Source organism: Rhineura floridana, chromosome 19 (genome assembly GCF_030035675.1).
Source record: "Rhineura floridana isolate rRhiFlo1 chromosome 19, rRhiFlo1.hap2, whole genome shotgun sequence".
Classification (NCBI taxonomy): Eukaryota; Metazoa; Chordata; class Lepidosauria; order Squamata; family Rhineuridae; genus Rhineura; species Rhineura floridana.
In genome coordinates, this window is record NC_084498.1 from 23,446,925 (window position 1) to 23,469,153 (window position 22,229).

The 22,229-nt window shown below is 49.2% G+C and overlaps 1 protein-coding gene across 1 annotated transcript; it reads left to right on the forward strand.

Annotated features, from left to right (window-relative positions):
- The first annotated feature begins 993 nt into the window (after window positions 1-993).
- On the forward strand, window positions 994-20,860 carry LHX5 (LIM homeobox 5). The gene is made up of 5 exons (XM_061603051.1): window positions 994-1,175; window positions 4,344-4,567; window positions 8,770-9,047; window positions 14,941-15,106; window positions 19,535-20,860. The coding sequence occupies exons 1-5, from the start codon at window positions 1,003-1,005 to the stop codon at window positions 19,891-19,893; spliced, it is 1,200 nt and encodes a 399-aa protein (XP_061459035.1). The 5' UTR covers window positions 994-1,002; the 3' UTR covers window positions 19,894-20,860.
- The last annotated feature ends 1,369 nt before the right edge of the window (window positions 20,861-22,229 follow it).

The following is a 22,229-nucleotide window of genomic DNA, read 5'->3' on the forward strand; positions in this document are numbered from 1 at the left end:
GGGTGTGGGGGATCCCAAAAACTTTACATCTCAGACCCTTGCGCGGATTTGTGGCCGGCAGGTCACCCTCCCAAGCAGGAAAGCTAACCCTAGATGCATTGGCCGCACATGAACTGATTTTTTCCCCTCCAGAACTTACTCGAGAGCAGGAAAGAGCAAGGCTCCTTTTGCTGCTAATGCTCGCTTGTTGTTTTTTTTTGGGGGGGCAGGACCGATCTAAACATACATACATACATGCCCGCATGCATGCGCGCACACACACGCAGCGGAGCGTCCTCCACCACCACCCGGCCCCGATCCGCGAGCATTCCCCTCCGTCCACCGCTCTGAGAAGGCAAAAGATACTCACAGAGTACCCCGGCAAGCCAGGTGAAAATCTCGCCCCTCAACAATAGGGCTGCCTTCTTTTTTTCCCTCTGTGCCAAGCGCAAGGCTGGAGCCAATTTAGATATGCTATAAATTAAGAGGTTGCCATGGCCACCGCCTCGCCATTGGCCGCCGCCCGCCCGACGTGGCGCCCGACGTCACCAAATCTGAATAAGGATGCGCGAATTACTAAAGCCGGGAGACAAAGCTGGGCGATGGGAACGGCATGAAAGTCGGGCAAAGTCCCGGGCAGCCATCCACACGCCGACGAAGAGCATCGGGAAAGGGGAAGAGGCGCCAGGCCCGGGCCTTCTCCTTCTGGCTGTCCTCCCCCATCGCCCCTGTCGAGGCTCGGTGTGGGGCCCAGGATACTGCGCTGGTGATACGGCTCCTGAACCTCCTCGACGGTGCCCAACAGGCCGACCTCGGCGTCCCCGGAGGCGGGGATCGGAGGAGCTAGCGCGGACCCGACGGCAAATAGAGAGAGCGCCTGAAGAGGAGGAGTGGGGCGCGCGGTGTGTGCCCGAGGGGAGACGCGGGCGCCGGCGGGCGAGGGAAGAAGAGGCGAGCCTGGGTTGGCTGCGGGGCGCGGTGAGGTGACCCCCCACCCCACCCCGCCACCGTCCAGCCGCGGCGATGATGGTTCACTGTGCGGGCTGCGAGCGGCCCATTTTGGACAGGTTCTTGCTCAACGTCCTGGACCGGGCCTGGCACATCAAGTGCGTCCAGTGTTGCGAGTGCAAATGCAACCTCACCGAGAAATGTTTCTCCCGGGAAGGCAAGCTGTATTGTAAGAACGACTTTTTCAGGTGAGGGGCCGATCTCCCATCTCCTTCCCTTGCAACCAGTCAGTCTCCTTCCCTTCCACCACCGCCACCCCGCTTCCAGGATGATTTGGGCTGCACTCCTAACTCCATTTACCTGGGAGTAAAGCCCACTGATTTCAATGGGACTTACTTCTGAGTTGACCTGGTTAGGCTTGCCCTGTTGCCCATAATATTCCCGAGCCCTGCAGGGCTATGATTCTGCTGTTCCTCCGACCCCCCACCCCCACCCCCACCCCCAAAATGCCTTGACTTCCCCACCTCCCCCCTTGCTAGTTCAGCGTAGCCAAGATCGAAATAGACTCTCTCAGGGCCCTGACCCTGAACACACCCACAACCAAAGGCCTGATCCTCTATGCCTGTTTCCTTGGAGGTAAGCCTGGGGTGGTCAAAGGTGCCCCAGAACCGCGCGTCCTTTTGCCTAGGAGTAAGTCTCATTGAAAGGGAGGCTTGCTTCTGAACCAAGAGGCGTGGAACTGAGCTCTGAGGCTGCCGTCCGAAATTCACTGACTAGGGAAGCAAGCCCCTTTGGGGCCAACGGGCTTTACTTCCGAGTAAGCGGGAAGAGGCTCGCCTCCTTAATGTAGCCATTCAAGCGGACAGCAGAAAAGGGGGTGGGGAATGTTTTGCTTTGTTTTTCGTTCTGTCGTTGATTTTTGTAAAGCCTTCTTAACGGGAGGGAAGCTGCAAGGTCAAAACGTGATCTCCCCACTCGCCTTCCCATCAGCCGGGAACATATCCGTCCACTCTGTGACGGAGGTAAAAGCGGGCTCTCCAAATTAAAAGGAAAATACTGGGATTTAAAAACAAAAACAGCAACACCTGAATAGACCAGCTATCCACTTTGTCATGCCACATGCGACGGGACCCTCCTCTTCCGAAGGAAGGGTTGGGGGAGGGTTTAGCCTGCCATTATGGGCACCCTTTCCTCGGGACTAACACTCACCCATTGAATTCCTAGGGCGTTCTGCTGGGCAAACACCGGGTGCGGCTGCCTTAGGTCGAAGCTGCGCTCCTAAGTGGACTTAAGCGCTCAAAAGCCCCTGAATTTCGCGGCTGCACGAAATAAATATTTCTCAGCAGGACGGCAACAGAGGCCCACCAGCGGTTCGCGACGTTTTGGAATTTGGACGTGCCTCCCACCCCCGTAATAATGCCAGACCTATGCAATCTCCTTCATCTTGATCTTACACACCCATCCCATCCTTAGGGAGTCAGGGCAAGTGAGGTTGAAATATAGGCAGCCCGGAGCTACTCGGGAGTAAGTCTGGCTTATATCAAGGGGGGCCCCTCTCGATTCGAAGCGCTACCCTAGCTATGCCAACTCAGAAATTAAAGTCGTATCGATTTCCACGGGGCTTACTCCCAGGTAAGTGGGGTTAGAATGGCAGCTTATGTATGCAGAGGAAGGCAGTTTTATATTGAGGGAGATGGAGGTTGGGGCAAAATAGACGCTTGCCATCCCTCTCCCCAACATATACACATTTAGAGGAATCGTATGGCTATACGAAGATGCACAGTATTTTAGTTTATGGTCTAGTGAAAAGCATCTTCTTCCTCTTCTTATTATTATTATTTGAAAGCCCTAAATTTGAAAGCCAGCAGCTTTCAAGGTGTTGTTCTAACCGAGATGCTTTTCCCTGCTAAGAACCTTTGCAGATGGAAATCTCTCTTGACTTTGCTGATGGGCTAAAACGAAGTGGGGGGGATTTTGGCCCACCCGCATTCCTCCTCCCCCTCTTTTTGTTTTGGAGAAAGAAGATCAACAAATAAACCCTCATTTTGGAAATGCAAATCCATCTCTGGCTTTTGTTTTCGGGGCCTAATTGGAGGTAAAGAGCCTATTTGTTTAGTGATGAAAATGCCAGGCACGGGAATGTGCGGGGGGGGGGGGGGAGAGAGAACATTCCCCTCCCCAGGCGAACGCATATGAATGGACTAAGCTGTCTTTGCACATGTAAACGGCCTGGAATAGCCATTCCAAATTCTCCTACCTTAAAACCTCTTCCCTACCCCACTCCCTCTCCTTTAAAAAAAAAAAAACTTGAATGATTTTTTGATAAGGTGCAGCTGAGGCTATTATGCCCAAGGAGAAGACCACTAAAAAAAAATGATTTATGGGCTGTAATGTTTTCACTAAATCAACGTCACCGTGGGGCTACCCTTGAGAGAAAATGGTGCCTAGCGCAGAAAGGGGAAGATGATTTGGAGTCCTCTGAGCCCAATTCTGTTGTACCCCAAATTCGAGATGTATGAAGGGAGGGCCGTCAGTCAGACTGGCACAAACGCCTCATTTTTTTCCTACTCTGGATCGTATCTCAACAGGCGATTGCCGCACATACCTGCGCGGACGCACACCCACTTTCGTGCCTACACAACTCCCTTGCAGCCGGGAGTTTCCACCGCATTCCCTAAAGCGGCGCGCTTCACTTTTTGCTACGAGGAAGGCGGCGGCGGCGGCGGCTGGGAGAAACAGATATTCCAACCAAAAGCGGCTTTTTATACTTCTCCCTCAGGGGCGCGCACACACAAAATACACAATAAATACAAAAATGCATAAATATACACAAATGGGGAGGTGTATTCCTAATTCCTAAATTTAGGGGATTCCTTCCCGACTCGGGGCCCCGATTCCATCCAGCGCAGGTTGAGTGGGGCAGGGGAGAGGACCTTCCGGGGTTGTTGCCACCGTCGTCGGAAAAATCAAGATCTCGGGGCTGGTTCTCCTGCGCAAAGCCGGCGGAGATGGCACCGTTCCCTTGCCGAGGGGTGGAGGTGGTGAGGAGGCTTGCTCAGGACCACATCTGGACCTATCCATCACGCACACAACCTTTGTTTGTTAGTTTGTTGGTTTTTCAAAAAACAGACCCAAACTTTTCCTGGGCATGGCAAGGAGGGTTACCTCCTCTCTCCCCCACCCCACCTCCCCCCCACCCCACCCCACCCCACCCCACATTATTTGGCAGTGTCTCTCAGGAAGGTCGGGAAATCCAGTATCTGATGCCGCTGGGAGATCGCTCCTCATTCTCTGTGGAAGATCCCGGTGTTTCAATAACGTGGAGAGCGTCTCTGCCACATCTGGATTCCCTCCTTCCTGAATTCCTTCCTTCCTCACCCAGGAACCCTCACGCCTTTCCTTCTATTTTCCCCTAGGAGATTCGGCACCAAGTGCGCCGGGTGCGCGCAAGGCATCTCCCCGTCGGATCTGGTGCGGAAAGCTCGGAGCAAAGTCTTCCACCTGAACTGTTTCACGTGCATGGTGTGCAACAAGCAGCTCTCGACGGGCGAGGAGCTGTACATCATCGACGAGAACAAATTCGTCTGCAAGGACGACTACCTGAGCTCGGCCAGCTTGAAAGAAGGCAGCCTCAATTCAGGTGAGCCGGCGGACGGGCGTCCTCGGAGGGAAAGGGGGAGCCTTCGCTTCGGCGAGCTGATCTGGGGGAAGGTGCCAGGTGCAATCCCCGAGAGCAGCTGCCAGTCAGTGTAAACAATACTGAGCTCAATGGACCAACAGATTGGCTCAATATATTAAGACAGTTTCATATGCTCCTATGCATTATTATTATTATTATTATTATTATTATTATTATTATTATTATTATTATTCAAGTGCAAAATAACTTGGCTGGTCTGGAGTTGGATGGCCTGCATTTGTTGGTAGGGCTCCTTCTATAGGAACTGTAGTAATGCTATTAACACTGTAGTAAACTTAGTAATGGCACTAGTGGTTTTACCGTTCCTGTTGATAGTGTTATTAATTTCAAGATGATATCGTTATTATTCGTAGTAGCAATGATATGTGGATACCTATCCACTTCCTTGGAGAGTAGGGCCCGTTGAACTTGGTGGAATTCATTACCCAGCAATAATAATAATTAATTAATATTGTAATAGTTATTTTTATCACCGCCCTTAGCAGGCATGTCCCAGGGCTGGCTAAAACAATTTTAAAATTCAATATTAAAAACAGTGAAAACAAATGACAGCCACAGAAATAGCCCGTGGGTCCTGAAAACCTTATCTTGGATGTCAAAAGCCAGGATAGGGCGTCTCCAGCCTACGTCGGAACCTCTATAATGAAGGCGCCAGACCCACCTCTTTGGGGAGGGAATTCCACAGCCTAAGAGCTGGCACAGAGAATGCCCTTTCCGGGGCCACCACCACTCAGAGCTTCTGAGCGCGACGGAACTACCGTGACGGGCCAGGATGAAGACGCATGGGCTTTTGGGGTAACATCCCTGGCTCATGCAAGTTGCAACTTCTCTTGGACCGAGAGTGAACCAAGGGAGGGGGGATTGGATGGGGGGCAAGAGAGAGGTGAGGGCAAAAGCAGCCCCCACCTCACCTTCCTCCTCGAGGAGAGGGGAAATCGATTCTGCCGTGTTCCCTAAGGAGTGCAGCAGAGGAGCGTCTTTTCACGACATTTCTCTACCGTGCCTTGGAGCTGGAAGCGGCACACTTTCTAAATCCCATCTGGCCTGGTCCGCGAGGCAGGTCTCTGCCCTGGAGGAGCTTGCTGTCTAACTTTAGGCAATGGGGAGGGGGAGAGCAAGGCAGGCGAAAGAGCGAGGACCCCAAGAAATGGAGGAGATCGCCTCGTGGGAAATACCCAGAAGCGGACGCTGAGGACTGTGGATCGGCGTCCTTTCTCGTCGGGGTGGGAATCAGTAGGTCGGGATTGGGGGATAAGGTTGGACAGCGGGGGGGGGGAGGAACGGAGGGAGATATTCGATTTGTCTTTTCCTAAGGCCTTGCTCGGGAATAAAAATGTGGGTTGGGGCCAGCTGGATTTCTCCTCTTCTTTCTCTGGCCGTCCTCTTTATTGGGGGGGGGGGTTAAAAGAGGCTGTTTGGAAGTCACCCTATATAGGATCCCCTTCCACCTTCTCTCCTCCATTTGTGAGGGTAAGGTGGTTTTGCCCCTGGGCAGCCGTCGGCGGGAGGGAACATTGTATTCCTTTGAATATAAGAACCGCTTTTGCCGAATTGGACCAAAGGCCCTCTAAACCCCGTTCTGTCTCCAGCAGTGGCCAGGCAGAGGCCTCTGGAGAGATCACAAATCAAGGAAGTGAAGGTCTGCCGGCCATTCTCTCCTGTTCCCAGGCTGCATGGACACCATCCATTTAAAGCACATTGCCTCCCTCCCAAAAAAAGAAATCCTGGAAACTATCGTTTGTTAAGGGTGCTAGGAATTATAGCTCTGTGAGGGGTAAACTACAGTTCCTGGGATTCTTGAGGGGGGTGCTTTAAATGTATGGGGTGTGTGCTGTCTCCAGCACCGTGCTGTTCAGAGACGGATTGCCTCACCCCCCAGAGGCATCAATAAGTGCAAAGCAATTTTTTAAAGGTCGACTTCTCCAAGGGGGCATGGATGAATGGGAACAGCAGGTGAAATTATTGGTGGGAGGGGGTGTCCAAGGACAGCCAAGCCAAATCTCGTAGGAAGCTGCCTTCTACAGAGGTAGACCTTGGGTCCATTTAGGTCAGTATTGTCAACACTGAACGGCAGCGTCTCTCCAAGGTTTCTCAGGCAGGGGACACTCCAGACCTACCTGGAAATGCTGGGAACTGAACCTGGGACCTTCTGCATGCAAAGCACTGAGCTACAGCCCTTCCCTGTACCGTCACACCCTTGGCCCATCTAGCTCAGTATTGTCTACTCTGACTGGCAGCAGCTCTCCAGGGATTCAGGCAGAGGCCTTCCTGGAGATGCCGGGGGTTGGCCCTGGGGCCTTCTACATGCAACACTGATGCTCTACTGCTTTGCTCCTTCTGTCAGAACAATGGGAAATTTTGGGAGGGACACGAAAAAACAGCCTCTTAAAAGTTTAGGATTGGAAACCAGGACAACATGCTATTGGAAGGGGGGGGGAGCCTGGCGGCGGCGGCACCGTTTTGACATAGACTTCCCTTGATTTTGCAAGCCTTGTAACCTGTCTTTTTACTCTGTAGTAAATCCCTTTCCCCGCCAACAGAACAGGGTGGTTCAGGGTGGTTCATGACAGGTGCTACTGGAGGTCGCTGATTCATAGGGTCGCCATAAGTTGTAATCGACTTGAAGGCACATAACAACAAATCCCTCCAACAGAGCCAAGGTCATGGGTCTCAGATTCAGGTCCTCCACCCCTCCCACCAGTATTCATCCTGCAGCACCCCTTCCACAGCTGAAGTGCCCATATCCTCTCCCCACCACCACCACCCCATTCTTCTTCTTCAGGATTGGTGCCCGGATGCTTTGGTTTGGCTTGGATCAAGAGGAGAATGGAAAGGGACGGATGCCGCTGGCCTCTGTTTTTTTTTTTGTTTTTTTTTTTGACAGCTTGATTTGTTTGTTTGATTCATTAATGAATCAATTAATTGATTACATTTCCCTCTGCCTTTGGGCTCCTCGGTGCTCCTCAGGGCAGCTTCTTCTATTCTTCTCTCCGCATCTGAGCATTTATTTCGACAGTGGAGAGACAGCTGTCTTCCTCTCCAAGTAGAATTTGGTGACTCCTTCCTTAGAGAAATAAGGAAGGGATTTTCCCACTTCCACCTTCCCTTCCAAGTCTGTGGGGTGTTTGTTGGATGTGTGGCAACAGCAACTCTCGTTTGGTTCTCTTTGCATGCCTGGGAGGGTGGGAGATAGTCCACCATAGTAGCTAGGCTGTCACTGACCTGTTCTCATCTTACCTGATTTCCGTCCCTGTAAACTGATACTCTCAGGGAACTGATCTCACCTCTAACTCTCCTTCCTGTTTACCCACTTCTTCTCCAACCAGCCAAGCAAGAGGAGACATATTGTCTTTGTCTTCCTCTCCTCTAGCACGGGGGGGGGGAGTGATCAAGCCTGGCCCCTGGTCCTCCAACTTAGCTACTTAGAACTAGGTCATCTTTCCTGACAACTCTGTATTTCTCTAAATAAAGTAGCTTTTCTTCATTTAACAAAGTCTGAAGACTCAGTGATTTAAAACAAGGCTAAAAGCCTGGTGCTTTCAGATAAACCACACACAAGGTAGTTAGCTTGCTGCATCTTTGCTAATGAATATATTTAAGGGTGTTATCCTTTCATACTCCAGGCCCAAGTAGGATGAAAGCTGATGTCAAAATAATTTTTTGAAACTCCATCCAGGAGGGATGAAGATGGGGTCTTTGGATCCCTAAATCCTGAGCTTTGATGTGGTATATCAGTCAATCTGGGAAATGAAGAGGGCTGTATCCATGGTTAGCTCTGCCCAGAGTAGACCCATCACATCCCCTCTTAGCCCTGCCCAGAGTAGACCCATTTAAATTAACAGTCATGACTACCATCAGCCCATCAACTTCAATGCATCTGCTCTAACTAGAACTTAGTTGGGCACAAGCTAAAGCAGCCTTTCTCAACCAGTGTGCCTCCAGATGTTGTTGGACCACAATTCCCATCTTTCCTGACAATTGGCAATGCTGGCTGAAGTTGATGGGAGTTGAGGTCCAACAGCATCTGGAGGCACACTGGTTGGAAAAGGCTGATCTAGAGGCTGAGACCTTTTCTGCTGGAGTTTTCCTCCTCCTTCTCCTCCTCCCCCCAAGTGACAATCGCTCTCCCCTTCCCTCCACAGTATCCTCATGTACCGACCGAAGTTTGTCTCCGGACATCCCAGATCCAATGCAGGATGACACAAAGGAGACTGACAATTCAACCTCCTCCGATAAAGAGACCACAAACAATGAGAACGAAGAACAGAACTCTGGGACCAAACGGAGAGGACCCCGGACCACCATCAAAGCCAAGCAGCTGGAGACCCTCAAAGCAGCTTTTGCAGCCACCCCTAAACCCACCAGGCATATCCGGGAGCAGCTGGCTCAGGAGACAGGGCTCAACATGAGAGTCATTCAGGTAAGAGGAAAATGACTGCCTACCTGTCCTCAACTAGACCACAGAGTGGATTTGCTCTTCTGTAGGCATTTGTGGGCCTACAGCCATACTACCTTAAACACGCCTGATCTTGGAAGCTAAGCAGAGTCAGACCTGGCTAGTAATTGGATGGCAGACCGCCTGGGAATACTGGGTGCTGTAGACTTAGAGGAAAGCAATGGTAAACCACCTCTGAAGACCTCTCACCATGAAAACCCCATGAATATATCCAAAAAGATTCATAGGGTTGCCATAAGTTGTCATTGACTTGAAGGCATATAACAACAACAAGGCATTTGTGGTGCCTTAGAGGTGCTTATTGCTGATGCCGCCACCACCCCAGGCCCTTTGAATGCAGAGTCCTCCATATTCTTCTCAACCGTGTCTCCCTCTCTACAGAAAAGAGGCATTCTTCTACATGTTCCAGATCACATCATAGCTTGTCACCACAGTAATCAGGAAAGGCCCTTCTGCGTTATGATGTTATCTGGACCATGAAGGATGTTTCTTTCACTCACACACAGTAGTTTACTGGCAAAATCAGAAGTGCCGGGCCCCTTCATGTTAGTCACACCCATCCCCCTCCCTTCTTGTTTTTGGCTGCTGAGTTGAGAACAAGCTCCTTGTTAACACCTTTTCCCACAATAACTGAAGTTCCTAGGAGCCAAGAAGCATAAAAGGGGGAGTTTTAGCTACTGAGAAGAGTCTTCTTTTCCTCTGATTGGTTCCAATCAGCAGGAAAGGATAAGGACGTATGCTAGGAGACTCTTCTTTTTTTTTTTTAATAATTTTTATTCAAATTTTTCAAAAGACAAACAAAACAAAGTCAAACAACAAAAACATAACAATACAACAAAAGAAAAAAAAATAAAATAGTTGACTTCCGATTTGTCGCAGATCAGCTAAAAGTATATAATATATATCAAACCTGTCCCTTAATATATACATACAGGATCACTTTTCTCCATAGGCTATCTTAGTTAATCGTCAAATCCCAATATCATCATTTTATTTTGATCTTTCAACAAAAAGTCTAAGAGAGGCTTCCATTCCTTAAGAAATGTGTCTGGCTAGGAGACTCTTCTCAGTGGCTACCACATTCCTCTTTCATGATGATTGGCTCATAGGATGCTGGAGACATAGGGACCCTGCTCCCAAAAAAGTAAGGGGTCTAAGATCCCCCGAGACTGCAGATGACTACACCCCTTCGTGCACACACAAATTACCCAAACAATCTGGAAAATTGGAAAGCAAAGCTGCCATTACCAGAAAATTCCTGATGGCCATCCATTTATCTTCATTGTCAATCCCAAGATGTTTTGGAAAATGATTTTTAATCACGTGACTTAAGTATGGAATATTGCATTTATGGAGACTGGAAATGCAGATGAGTAGTAGCCTTCCTGAAGTGTAGTCTGCAAAAAGAGGAAGATATATGATGCGACATCTTGCACAATGATGATGCACTTCCTTTTGGAGCAGGGTAGAACTAGCTAACTTCATCAGAAGGTCTTCATACATCCCATTGTGCCCATCACCCTAACTACCTACGAAAATACCATCTGAAGCATTCGATCTGGCTGAAAATCAGTTAAGGGAAAATGTATGTACAAGCCCCTTTATAATGAATGAGAATTACACGTGTGAAGGTTGTGCTCAAGTGATTACCGTCCTATGCATGTAAGCCCCACTTAGCTCAATAAGGCTTCCTCACATGGAAGCATGCATAGAATTGCAATCTTAAAAGTCCAACCCTACACAGGTTTACTCAGAAGCAATCCCCACATATTTCAACGAGACTTACTTTCAGGTAAATGTGCACAGAACAACCTCCAGCCTTAAGGTGTACAGACAGTATTTAAGCCAGCCAAAGTTAAGCCTTTAATAAGTCCCATGGATTTCAACTGGAAAGACTGAGAGCTCTGCTTAGTGACCCATTGATTTCAGTGTGAGGAACATAGGATGTTGCTCAGTATTGTCAACTGTGACTAGCAGCAGCTCTCCAGGAATTCAGACAAGGAGTCTTTCCCTGCACTACTTGGAGAGTATTCGTAAATTAACAGAGTTTAGTTTGGTGTAGCTTGCGCAGTGTCCTGTGTGCTTTTCCTAAAAGGAAGCAAGCTTTTAACTTGCTTTGAATCACTGAGACTTTAGACTTGTTTAAAAATAAGACTACTTTACTAATAGAAACACATACTCGATAGGAAAGGCACTAGTCCTACCCACCTAACTAAGGCTGCTATCCAATACACACTTACCTGGGAGTAAGTGCCATTGAACCCAACGGAGGTAACTTCTGAGTAGACACGTATTGGATTGCAGCCTAAGTTGGAGACCCAATGGCCAGCCTTGGTCACTGCCCCTATGCTGGAGGAGAGGAAGACAAAGCCAAAATGCCTCCCTCTCTCTCAGTGGTCAGAGAAGAAGAGGTAAACAGGAAGAAGAGTTCAAAGTGAGGTCAGCTCCTTAAGACTAGTAAGGAAGACAGATAAGATGAGTACAGGTCAGTGACAATCTAGCCATCCCGGAGGACTCTATCTCTATCTCCCCTCTGACATGCAAAGAGAACCATATGGAAGTTGCTCTTGCCACACTTCTAACATGCTCAATGACTGAACCTGGGGCCTCCTGTATGCAAAGCAGATGCTCTACCACTGAGCTACAGGCTTCCCCTGAAGGATTTACACTGCCCCATGAGGTTGGGGGTGGAGGTTAAACTGTAATCTAGTGCATCTTTAGTAGGAAACAAAATGGAAATGGACTGCCTTCAAGTCGATCCCAACTTATGGCTACCCTATGAATGGGGTGTTCATGGTAAGCGGTATTCAGAGGGGGTTTCCCGTTGCCTCCCTCTGAGGCTAGTCCTCCCCAGCTGGCGAGGGCCTACTCAGCTTGCCACAGCTGCACAAGCCGGCCCCTTCCTTGTCCGCAACTGCCAGCTGGAGGGCAACCGGGCTCCTTAGGACTATGCAGCTGGCCCACGGCTACACAGGCGGCAGGGCACGTAACCCCTGAGCCACTTCCTGTGGGGGTGATCTTTAGCTGGCCCTTGACACCCAGGAGACATGAGCAGGGATTTCAACTCACAGACTCCCAGCCAGGGTCTCCTCCCCACTGTGCTATACCAGCTGTAAGTCCTACTCAAATCAGTGGGGCTCCCTTTTGAGTAAACATGCATAGGGTTGAGCTGTTAAGACAGTCATGATGCTAATGCCAACTGCAGTTACTCTTTCTTGTTTTACTGTTATTTAACATTTTAAACAAAAGTAAACAGGGCTATATCCAGACCCATTGAAATCAAAGGACTTAAGTTACTCACATCCTTTGTTTTCCATGGGTCTACTTTGAGCATGACACCACTGGATACAACCCCATATATTTCTGCTTGAAATGTTTCTAACCTGCCCTTCATTGCAAGCGATCCCAAGGCAACGTACAGTAAACCATTTAAAGCATGGCAAACATTAATAAATATAACCATACCAAAAGAGAGGGGCAGATAAAATCAAATCTATTAGGTTTTTAGTTTGGTTTTTATTATAAACAGAATTTGAAGGGACTCAGAACAGACGAATAGCCGGTAACATTTCTGTGTAGGACCTTTCAGTAATCTTCATCACACCCCTGTAAAATAGGCCAGTGTGATCATGTTGCTAATGGGGATGTCAAGGAAAGGAGTCCCAATCCTCCTCTCCAGGTTGTTTTCCATCTTGATCATGTGTGGGGAACCTTTGACCCTCCAGAGGTTGGTGAACTACAACCCTCATCATCGACAGCTGCTGGGCGTGCTTGCTGGAGCTGTAGTTCGCCAGCGTTTGGAGGGTTCCCCACACTTGATCTAGATGAACTGGTAACATCATAGCATCTGGAACCTTTCAAGGCAAAACCTGTTAGTTCTCCATGTCAACAAGCATCCACCTTTAATTCCTCCTTGATGGATGAATTATCCTTTCTAGAATTCTTAAACAAAGGATCTTGCAAGACTGTGTCTAAGATACTAGTTATCTGTTTGAAGCAGCTAAGCAGAGAACAGTGGAACTGCCATGTTCAGAGACACTATACCTCTCAAGCCCAGCTGCTGGGGCCAAGGAACAGGAAAGGATGTTGCCTTCATGCTCTGCTTGTGTGTTTCTCAGAAACCTAACTGGATGCTGGTCTACATCAAAGTTGGGGAAACGGTGGCCCTTTAGACATTGTTGGAATTCCAACTCCGATCAGCCCCAGCTAGGATGGCCGAGCATCAGGAATGATGCGAGTTGTAGTCCAGGAACAGCTGGAGGACGAGGGGCTATCCATCCCTGGTCTAGATGGACCTCTTTGTCCCATCCAGCAGAGATATTCTTATGAGTAAAATAGGCAGGAAGAAAGCCCCAGTGGTGGCTAGAGCCCATTAAGACTGGTGGGACGGAATGCAGGGAACCCAAACAGTAGGCAGAGCCAGAGCCAATGTTAAGCAGAGGCTTCATCCTAGTTGTCTCCATCCTCCTCCCTGTTGAGTATTACAAGAAGCTTGACAGGTTGCTCCCCTGACCTTATTGTAAGAAAGAAGGCAGACTGTGAGAGAGAAAGAGACATGTTCAAACTGGGAAACGTGACTTGCGATTTGAACTGGGATGGGGGTTTTTCATACTGCTGTGCTAACCGTACTAGTTTGCTGGACCCACTACTCCTGCTTGTAGTTACTACAAGCATTTTTACCTAGTGGTAGTAAGCTTGTGCTTAATTAGGACACACAACACAGTGGCAACAGTAGCAGCAGAAGCTATCTTGCAGCCTTTTATCCCCCAAAACCACCCCAACCACCCTACTATAAGTCCATTAGTTACTATTTATCTACTGAGTAATGCAAACCTTTTTTTAAAAAATCTTTAGTCTCTCTTACTTTATGAAAAAAAAATTCTTCCAAAGTGGGGAACAAGAAAAAAAAAGAAGCTTTTGGACCCAATCCTGGGGGGAAGGTCCTGCCTCAGCTCAGGAAAACTTCCCACAGGATCGGGGGCTCTTGACAAACTCCTTCATCCCCTGGGCAGCTGCTCATGATCTCAGCCATGTTGCATGTGTGTGTGAGAGAGTTCTCTTTTCCCTTTGTTTGGTAAAGAGCAAATTCCTTAATCCTCTCCTTCAAACCATATTTGCTCTTGAGGGGCTCCAGCAGTCCAAAGAAAACTGGGTTGTATCCTGTGCAAGTCCTACTCAGAGCAGACCCATTGAAATTAATAGGCCGGAGTGTTACTGTCAGGGGAGTCGAGCAGGTTGGGCTGTGTGATTTACCTGAAAGGAGGTCAATCTGCACCCAAATCACGGAGACATTACACATGTTCAAAACAAGAAAAGCTACTTTATTTAGAGAGATACATGGTCACTAGGAAAGTACTCTACTTCTGGCTAACTAAATTGGAGGCTCAACCGCCAGGCTTGGTAATTCCTCCCATGCTACAGGTGAGAGAAACAAAGGCAAGATGTCTCCTCTCCCTTGGCTGGTCAGAGAAGAAGCAGGAAGGAGAGCTGGGAGGAGTGGTCAGCTTCCGGAAGAGCATCAGTTAACAAAGGAAGGCAGGTAGAGGAGCACAGGTAAAAATAGGCAGCCTAGCCAGCTGGAGGACCCGTTCTCTATCTCCCCTCAGGCATGTAGACTTCAACCCAAGTTAGAGCCACTTTCCCACACCTTCAACCCCAAATTACTTGCGTCCATTGTTTCTGGGGGAGGGGGGTCTTTTTTGCATGGCAAGCCCCCCACTCTTCCCATTCCCCCCTTAATCCTATTGTTTAAAAATCCTAATTTCCAGCCAGGCCCCCCGCCTCCTCTTCCTGGGGGCTTTGTAGGTGCTCAGTCCAGCTGGAGGGCCTCATCCTGGCTTCTCGCTTTGCCCCGCAGGTGTGGTTCCAGAACCGACGGTCCAAGGAGCGGCGGATGAAGCAGCTGAGCGCGCTGGGAGCCCGGAGGCACGCGTTCTTCCGGAGTCCCCGACGCATGCGCCCGCTCGGGGGGCGCTTGGACGAATCAGAGATGTTAGGCTCCACCCCTTACACTTACTATGGAGGTAACCAGGCTTGTCTTATCGGATTAAGTGGGGGAGAAAAATGAGAGGTGTGCCCTTCCTCCCCTTTCACTTCTTTCTGCCCCCCCTCAAAAAACATGTTTTGCTCTGAAGCAAATAAATTTTCTCAAGAGGGTCGCCATCCCAGACCAGTAGTGTAGTGACAAATTCAGAAGTGCAGGGTACCTTCATGGTAGTCACACCACGTCTCCTGGCAGCCATGCCCCCTTGCCTTGCTCACTCCCTTGTCATCTCCACACTCTTCAGTTCTTCCCACAAGCAACTTCTTCCACAGCAACAGATGTCCCTAAGAGCCAGTTGGAATGAAAGGGGAGTGTGTTAGCTTCTGAGAAGAGTCTTCTCAGTGGTTGTCTCACCTCCTTTCACTCTGATTGGCTGCACTTGGCAGGAAAGGACAAGGAGGCATGTTTGAAGACTCTTCTCAGTGGCCAACACACTCCCCTTTATGTTGATTGGCTCATAGGACACTGGAGACATTGGGACCCTGTTCCCAAAAAAGTAAGGGGTCTAAGACCTCCTGAGACCCTGGACTGCTACATCCCTGTCCCAGACACATTCACTAGTCATCAAACCTATTGTTAATACAGCAAGACTACTTTGGAGTAAATGTGCATTAGATCCCACTGGGGAATGTGTGTGCTTACTGGGAAATGTCTCCCACTGGGGCTTGGGGTGGGATCCAAGGTTCGCCTACCCAGCATAGACCCACTGAAATTAACTGACTTGACTAACTTGAAATTAATGCTCTCCCTGAGAAATCCCATCAGCATTGGCATTCTGCAGGCTCTTGAAGATGTGCCTGTTTAGAAAGGCATTCCCCTGATTGGCTGACCTGGGCCTCCTCATCTAATGGTTTTAATTGTTTAAATGGGTCTGTTCTATTGTACATTTTAATGGCAGATGTTTTTAATGTGCTGATGAAATTGTTTGCTTAGAAGCCATTTTGGTACATAACTAGCACATTAGTAGTAGTAGTAGTAAAGCATCTTAGGCCTATTCATTGCAATGGATCTGTTTGGAGGAAAACTTCGTTTTGCTCTTTAGCCAGCCTCTTTAGGATCTCACCATTATGCTTCCAGGGAGAGCAAGAGATGTTGACTGCTTACACACATTTAATGCACATTATTTCCCCCAAAGAATCCTGGGAAGTGTAGTTTGCTAAGGATGCTGAGAATGGAAGCTCTATGAGGGGTCGACTGCAGTTCCCAATTTTCTTGGGGGGGGGGGAAATGTGCTTTAAATCTGCTTTCTTTCTTCTTTGCCTTCCCTGCTCTTAACTCTTCTCCCTTCCTCCCTCTGGTCTTGCACGCTTTCATCCCCACCACCATTCAGTTATCTCCTTCTTTCCTTTTTTACCCATCCCTTTCTTCTTCCCTTCTCTTTTTTCCTGGGTTCCCTGCCTTCCCTCGCTTCCTTAACTCGCTCTCTCCCGGTTCCGCTCTCAGCGCTGACAATCCGAAGGCGCTGGGGAAGGAGCGCCGTCGATTGCCTGCATTCCTCCTCTCCCCCCCCCATTCCCCACCAGTGCACCCCCTTCCTTTCCCCTGGCCTTGACAGGAGTTGCGTCCCCGCCCGGTTGATGCCTTCCAGCGGCTCTCTCCCGGCGGCTTTCAGGCTGGCCTCTCCTTCCGCCCCGATTCCCCTTGACGGGGCCTACGCCATGCTGCTCTCCTCCCCGCCTTCCCCCCCCCCAATAAAGGGAGCTTTGTGCGGGAGGGTCCAGCTCTGCACGACCCCTTTGACGCCCGGCGCTCCCTCGTCCTGCGCTGTGAGGAACAAAGGTCCAGCTGCCTCGCCTTTGTACCTCTTTAAGACGGCATTTGTTCCAATTACGGCCGAACGCCAGGAGCGTATGGAGGGCCGCCGCCGCCGCCTCTGGCCGGGGCCCCCAGCGCTCTGCTTTCGTTTTTCTTCCCGGCACGACGTCCCCGTTCCCGCCGCCGCCCCACCCCATCCCACATTTCTTGCTCCCTTAAAACGAACCCCCTTAAAAACCACCCCCCAAAAAGGCTCTTGATCCCGGAGGGTGGAGCTGGGAAACCTGCCATTTTCCGTCGAACAAAGCTGTTCCGCTGGAAGGAAGTGAGGCGCCTTTTCCTTTCGAGGATCCCCTCTTCCCAGGGAGATGTGTCGGTCTGTCTCCTGACCGATTTGGCACCGCTTCCAAAGAGAGGGGAAGGGCTGTAGGTCAGGCTTAGGGCAGAAGGTTCTGGGTTCAATCCCCGACGTCTCCCGTTACGGTTGGGAGGGAGAGATCTATTCTCTAAAATCCTGTACGGTTAATAATAATAATAATAATAATAGAATGGAGGATATTCTCATGCCCGATTCAGAGACATAAAAAAGTTAAATAGTAAATAAAACCGCCATTTAAGCATTAGGGAAATAGGAACAGTTTATAAATTGCGTATTGAGGATCGGGTTATACGGAGTTAGTCAAACGAGGAACTACTAGAGCTGCCTATGTCAGCCTGGAACCCTAGACGTTGTGGACTGCATGAGAGAGAATTTCAGCGGTTCCCAGGGGCTTCTCCCTTTGTTTCCGGAGATGTCTTGGCATTTTTAAAAAATTAATTAAGTATATGCCAGTTACACACACACACACACACACACACTCTCTCTCTCTCTCTCTCTCTCCAGGGCTCTGAGTCATAAATTTATTTCGCCTTCTCCCCCCTCGAAGACGCGCGTGCGGACTCGCCGCTCTGCCCACGCGGGCCTTGGTTTGCAAAGGGAGGGAGGGGCGTACAGATGGGTGGGTGTCCCTTTAATCGAATTAAAATCCGACCCGCCCCTCGTGGAGGATTCCAGTGGGGCGGAGAGAAAGAACTGACTGAAGCCTGCGGGTTTAAAGCGACGGCTGCAGCTTTCTCGATCCAAATTTTCCGCCCGATCCTGAGCGCGGTTTGTCCGCGAAGTCCCACCAAGTTCAGGCTGGTCGCCATCCTAAAAGCACAAAAAAGTAGAGGGGAAGACTTTTTGCTTCTGTAGTAAATTTATTTATTTATTGTAAAAAAAAAATGGGGGGAGAAACAATTTAGGAGGGCCGCCCCCCCCCCAGCCTACCCTCGGCTCCGAGTTCAGGAAGACCCCCTCCCGCAGCCCCCACTCCCCACGAGTAAATATTAGGGACGTCGAATTTGAGCTTCGAGTTTCCGGGGATTTTAAAACCTCTGGCCTTTTCTCTGGCGCGCCTGCTTTGTTCAGACTTGGGGCAGGGGGAGGGGAAGCGAGAGCGTTTCGAATCAGACGCGAATTTGATCTCCTTTTCCAAACACCGGGCCTTTGATGTTCTTGCCAATTTCTCCGGCAACGTTCTGATTGGAACTCTGTGACATAGCAAACAGAATTCTATTATTTGCGGGGAGGTCGTCTGAGAATGTTTTTATACCGTTTAAAGGTGCTGTTGGGGGATCCGTTTTTAAACGCAAAATCGAGAGTGTTTTTGAACTCCTTTGAGAGGGATAGTTCGGCAAATTTGAGATTGGGGCGAAGGGGGGGGGCTGTGTATATCTTCCATCGGGAGAGCCCATCCGAGTCAGGCCAAAAAATCTTCAGCCTGGCCCCTCGGCACAATCCATTTCCCTCTGGTTGCATTAATGTTGGAAGCAGTGCTTCTAACCACGTGCAGAGCGTCTTTTGCGCCCTGCGGGAGGCGTAAAGACGCGCTGGCTCTACCCCCTGCCTTTGGAGAAGGGCTTGCTGCCTACAGGGACGATTTCTGCGGGGAGCCGAGAGTCCAGGACCTCTCCTTTTACAAAACCACTGTGGAGCGCCCTAATTTTTCCCCTATTGCCAGGAAATCTGCTCTGTCTGATTGTTGGGAAGCGTCTCCCGAAGGGAGCTATATGGTGCTGCCGCAGTTACTGTTCTATTATATTGCCAGGTCGGTATTTCCAGGGATTAATTGGGCTGAGATCGACAGACCCAGGCCTCTTAGTTACTTCCCAGGGAGGAAGCCTCATTAAACTCTATGAGTCTTACTCTCGAGGAGACCATGGTACAGGATCCGAACGGTATTGACGAGCGTCTTGCGGCATCTTAAAGGTTGCCCAGATCTGACCATGCTTACTCAAGAAGCAAGCCCTGCTGAATTCAACGGGGGTTTCTGCCCGGTAAACGGGGTTAGGGTGGCAGCCTTGATGACTCTTAAGGATGGGATCCCTGCGAAGTTATTGAGAGCAAATGGCCAGCCCAAAGGCCCTTGAGATTCCCTATGCGAATATCTCTGGGCACGCTGGGGTTAGTGGAGAAGACCTTCCGCCGGCCTTTGGGGCTGCCAGCCCCCTCCCCCCTCTTGAAAGTGGCTCTGATGCGGGCGGGCGCGATTCTCCTTGCGGGTTCCAATTCTGATGGGAGGGACGCTGAATCCCATCTGAGCTGCTCTTCTCGCTTTCCCCCCTTCCGCAGATTACCAGGGCGACTACTACGGTCCGGCGGGCAACTACGACTTCTTCCCTCACGGGCCCCCCTCGCAGGCTCAGTCCCCCGCCGATTCCAGCTTCATGCCGACCTCTGGGGCCGGCTCTACCCCGCTTGGACCTCTGGAACCCCCTCTCCCCGGCCACCACGCTTCCGAGAACCAAAGGTATACGGATATGATCTCGCATCCGGACACGCCCAGCCCGGAGCCCGGCCTCCCCGGCTCGCTGCACCCCATTCCGGGAGAGGTCTTCAGCGGAGGACCCAGTCCCCCTTTCTCCATGTCAAGCTACAGCGGGCCTCTCTCGCACCCCAACCAGGAGCTCAACGAAACGGCCGTGTGGTAGAGCGCCCCTAGCGGAGGAGGGCGCGCCTGACCGGCCCCCACCGGACCAAGCAAGCCCTTTTGTCAAAACCCCGGTCCGCTCCGTCGGGGGCGAAACTCCAGAACCAAAAGCGCCACCGTGATGCCAAATCGCGCCTCGCCAGACCTCCTTCCGGAGGGGGGCGCTCAAGGACCACGCGCGGCCCACTGCCTGGCCCCCGGTGGGCTCAGTGGGGACGTTTGGACAGGCTCGACGCCCCTCTCCCTTGCAGCGCCCAGAGGTGGCCCGCCTTCTTTGTTCGAGGAACCTCTGGCAGCGAATCTCTGGAACTCGCCAACTCCTTGGACCAAAGGTTGGACTCGCCTGTTTCATAGACTGAAGGATGTGAGAAGGAGAAGGGGGAAGACCCCCGCCCCCCAATCCAGGATTGCGTCTTGGGTTTTTGTTTTGCTTTTGTTTTGGGTTTTGTTTTGTTTTTGTTTCTTTGTTTGCTTTCCTAACTCAGAAAAAAAGAGTACCAATTTATTTTAATTAAAAAGGTTTAATTTGTGTGTGTTCGACGGTGGCAGGAAAGGGACTTTTGGAAAAGGTTATTCGGAAGAAGGAAGGTTTCATCGGTGATACGTCGCCCCCTCGTGGTAAGTGCTGGAACGACTTGCAGGACTTATTTAAATATGTTCGGAGGGACGTGGGCAGTGGTGTTTTTGTTTTAATTATTATTATTATTAATATTATTATATTATTATTAAAGTTATTATTATTTTGGCAGAATTATAACCACAGCTACCAATAAAAAAAACCCTATGTCACTAGCAAACACCAATCCGGTCCAAACCTTCCTTGGAGGCAACGCCTGTTTAAGGATGTATTATAGTTTTTTGCTCCTAGTTTCTTTATTTTGTATAAAGAAGAAACAAATAAAGTATGTTTTTGTGTTTATTGGTTATTTATTGTACCTTAGTAATCTGAAATGTCAATTTACAATGGAGGATGCTGGAAAGATTGTTGTTGTTGTTATTATTATTATTATTATTATTATTATATTTTATCTGTAATTATCATTTAGTGCTATTACTTTTATTAATTGCAATTATGATCATTATCATTTAGTGCAATAATAATAATTACTTGCTATTATTATTATTAATTTATTATTATTATTATTGCACTAAATAGAGAGCCAGTGTGGTGTAGTGGTTAAGGTGCTGGACTACAACCTGGGAGACCAGGGTTCAATTCCCACACAGCCATGAAGCTCACTGGGTGACCTTGGGCCAGTCACTGCCTCTCAGCCTCAGAGGGAGGCAATGGTAAACCCCCACTGACTACCGCTTACCATGAAAACCCTATTCATGGGGTCGCCATAACTTGGAATCGACTTGAAGGCAGTACACTTACATTTTTATAATTATTATTATTAATGTGCATTGCATTTTGCAGAGTAGGTACAAAATGATGGGTATCTGCCCCAAAGAGCAAACAGTCTAACGTAAGAAAAGTGTCCTAGTTTTTAACAATTTTGACTGCAATCCGATACACATACTTATATACACTTACTTGGGAGTAAATCCTAGTGATCCCAATCAGACTGACTGTTGAAGAAGTGTGTGCAGAAGTGCGACGTATGATGATAAAACTCTTCTATCTGAAATAAGTTTTTGGTTTCCTTTGGCCAAACTGGCAAATAGGAACAGCTTTCAACAATTTAAAAAGGCCCCTAACAGACTATATCTGCCTTTCTGGATAGGACCCAGGGCAGTAGTTCCCAAACCTTGTTTTCCTCATGGACTATTTGAAATTTCTTGAGGGTTTTGGTGGACCAATTTTTCTGCCTATTATAGCAACTGTAATGCGCAGTGCTAGATATCTTTTTTTATTGTATTTTCATTTCTTCTTTGATTTCTTATCTTGTATTTTATTGTATTACAATTTGATTTCCAAAGAATTCAGATTGTAAGCGCTATTCACAGACGCACTGAAGACCACCTGGATGAAGTTCACGAACAATTGATAGTCCGTGGACCACCATTTGGGAACCCCTAATCTAAGGTGTGCCTCATTGCTGTGGCCCTCTCAGATGTTGCCGGACTCCAGCTCCATCAGCACCAGCCGGCATGAACAATGCTGAGGAATGGTGGGAGTTGGAGTCCAGCCACCTCGAGAGGGCCACAGCTTCCCCATCTCCTGCTTAAAAAAAATTCCAGAAGGGGTTGTTTTTGTCTTTTCTGCTTGTCGAGGTGGCCTTGTTGATACTCCCTCTTCAACTTCTCTTGCATCCAGTCATACGTGACAGAGGGAGGAAAAAATAGGAAGAGGAACATTGATTGTTGGTTAAAAAAATAAAAGGGGCCTCATTA